The sequence below is a fragment of the Leucopleurus acutus genome (genome assembly GCF_964270905.1).
Source record: "Leucopleurus acutus genome assembly, chromosome: 14".
NCBI classification, from domain to species: domain Eukaryota; kingdom Metazoa; phylum Chordata; class Mammalia; order Artiodactyla; family Delphinidae; genus Leucopleurus; species Leucopleurus acutus.
The window spans coordinates 47,830,276-47,832,739 of NC_139156.1; the positions used below are offsets into that span (position 1 = coordinate 47,830,276).

The following is a 2,464-nucleotide window of genomic DNA, read 5'->3' on the forward strand; positions in this document are numbered from 1 at the left end:
CCCAAGCTCTTTGACAATACAGATGTCACCCTCAAGGGGCCCACAGTCCTATCAAGGAGATATACTTGCAGGCTTATTTCCATTCAAGGTGGCAGATACAAAGAAAGAGAAAAAGGATGGAGTAGCATGTGAACCCTGGAATTCCTGCTGCTCAGGGCTGATTTTCCTACTGCAGAGGAGTGTGAGCTGGCTGCCAGGGTCCATTCTCTGCAGCTGGATGTGCTAATGATATACAGTAATCCCCCTGTCTTGCCTCCATAGAACTCTTTACCACTTACAAAGCCCATCCACAAACATCGTCTCCCACAGAGGTTGGGGGTTTACCAAGGTCCAGAGCTCTGACTCCACGTGTTCTTCCCCTCACCCCACCACGGCCTTGCAGCCTCACTGGTGGAAGTGAAATCCCTGGGCTCCCGGGCTGGGCATCTGTTGCTGAGTTTCCAGAATGAACTACAGACCATCAATCAGACCATCTCCGGCTCTGGCATCTGCTCAGGATGCAAGACATACTGTGTGTGACCTGCAGAACCCAGACTCAGAATTCTCCCAAGAACAACAACAGAATGCTTGGCTTCACAAGGCCCCTATCTGGGCCCCACAAAGCCAGTGCCACCCCCAGCTTGCAACGTGCCCACTTAGCTAAGTGAGGGAGGCTGGTAATGAACATGGCAGAGAGAAGCCCTAACCCTGGCTAGATGGGGTTGGACCTGCCACTGAGCCTCAGAGACCCTTTGGAGACTTCCGTGTGCACTGTGGACAGAGGCAGATGCTCGGACTCCTCCACAGGGACGCTCTGCTGGCAAGTCAGCACCAAGGCCTTGACCTCCTTCTTGAAGTTGGTGTTGAGAAAGCCATAGATGAAAGGGTTGACACAGGTAGAGGCCATGGCAAGCAGGTGGCACACCAAGAAGATGAGGTTGCCATGACAGATGGGGATGGCCTCATGGTACCAGTCCTCCAGGCTGTTGAACACATGCAGGGGCAGCCAAAGCACAGCAAAGGCAGCCACCATTACCACAAGGACCACATTGATCCGCTTCATCTGCCAAGCCCGAAAGCTGTAGGTGCCCTTGCGGAATACCCGCCCCCGCTTCCGCAGACGCTGGTAGATGCGAGCGTAGCAGACCAAGATGAAGGCCAGTGGGATGCAGTACTGGAAGAGCAGCAGAAAGGTGGTGTAGATGATGCGGTGATGGTCCAGTGGCCAAGACTCAGTACAGACCACCTTATCCACCAGAAACTCCAGAGCCTTGGAGTGGTTCTTATGAAAGACATTCTCTAGGGTGCTGTTAGCCAGGAAGGGCAGGGAGAGGAAGCCCGCAATGAGCCAGATGACCACAATCCCCAGGTAGGCCTGCGAGACACTGGGTTTCCAGCCTGTCGGATTGATGATGAGCTGGTGCCTCTCCAGAGCCACAAGTACAAGCGAGAGGATGGAGACTGTCACCGACATACACTGGATAAAGGCCGATATCTTGCAAAGGACCTCGCCAAAGATCCAGTAGTCCATGATGGTGTAGATAGCCGTGAGTGGCTGGCAGATGAGGCACATGAGGAAGTCAGAGAAGGCCAGGTTGGCAATAAGCAGGTTGGTCACATTGGCCTTCTCCTTCTGCCTAATAGTCACACATATCAGGCAGAGGTTGCCCAGGACTCCCACAATGGTCTCAATGCTGTAGGAGGTGACAATGAAGACCATTGGGTCTATGGAATCCTGGCAGTAGTCAGAGAAGTTGTATGGAGTGTACAGAGAACTTGACTTGCTCCTGTTTTGACCCTGTGGGGATTCTGGGAACAGCAAGGCCAGGAAGTGAGAGATGTTCATGGTGGATGTGAAAAGATTCCAGGAGATTCAATGATGACATCTGCAAAGCAAAGACAAATGGCACTGAAGGATAGTGCCTCCTGTGTGGAATCCATGGAAGAGTGGGGACCAGGTAGAGAGGTTCATGGCTGCTTCCTTCCCAAGGCTGAGACCTAGAGGACCTGAAACTCAGAGATGTAAAGCAACTTGCCCATAGTCACACAGCTAATAAGTAATGGGGCCCAGATACAAACCCAGGTCTGTCTGACGTCAGAACCTGTTCCACAAATTCCCTCTGACCTCAGAGTTTGAGGCTATTTTGATGATAAAGAAGTTGGACTGTTGTATGCAGAGTTCAGGAGGCTTTGAAAGAACGGTGACAAATCACCTGGGGCAAGTCAGCTCAGGGTCAGAGTGGAGCGAAGGAGGCTGGAGTCATGGCCTGGAGGCTGGAGAACTATTTAGGGAACGCGGTAGAAATCCCCTTATCACATTTTATGCAAATAGAGACAGCAACACATTCTGCCATGTGCTCAGGTCCTTCCATGGCACCCCCTTTAGGACAGAACAAAAACCTCGGGGCTTGACACACAGTGTGCCCTCCTGGTCTCAGTCCCTACCTGCCCTGCCAGCCTTGTTTCTCAGGTGACACATGGCAGA

The 2,464-nt window shown here is 52.3% G+C and overlaps 1 protein-coding gene across 1 annotated transcript; it reads right to left on the bottom strand.

The window, feature by feature from the left end:
• Positions 1 to 691: 691 nt before the first annotated feature.
• NPY4R2 (neuropeptide Y receptor Y4-2) lies at positions 692 to 1,840 on the bottom strand (the record flags this gene model as incomplete). The annotated part of the gene is made up of 1 exon (XM_082854079.1): positions 692 to 1,840. The coding sequence occupies exon 1, from the start codon at positions 1,823 to 1,825 to the stop codon at positions 692 to 694; it is 1,134 nt and encodes a 377-aa protein (XP_082710205.1). The 5' UTR covers positions 1,826 to 1,840.
• Between the last annotated feature and the right edge of the window lie 624 nt (positions 1,841 to 2,464).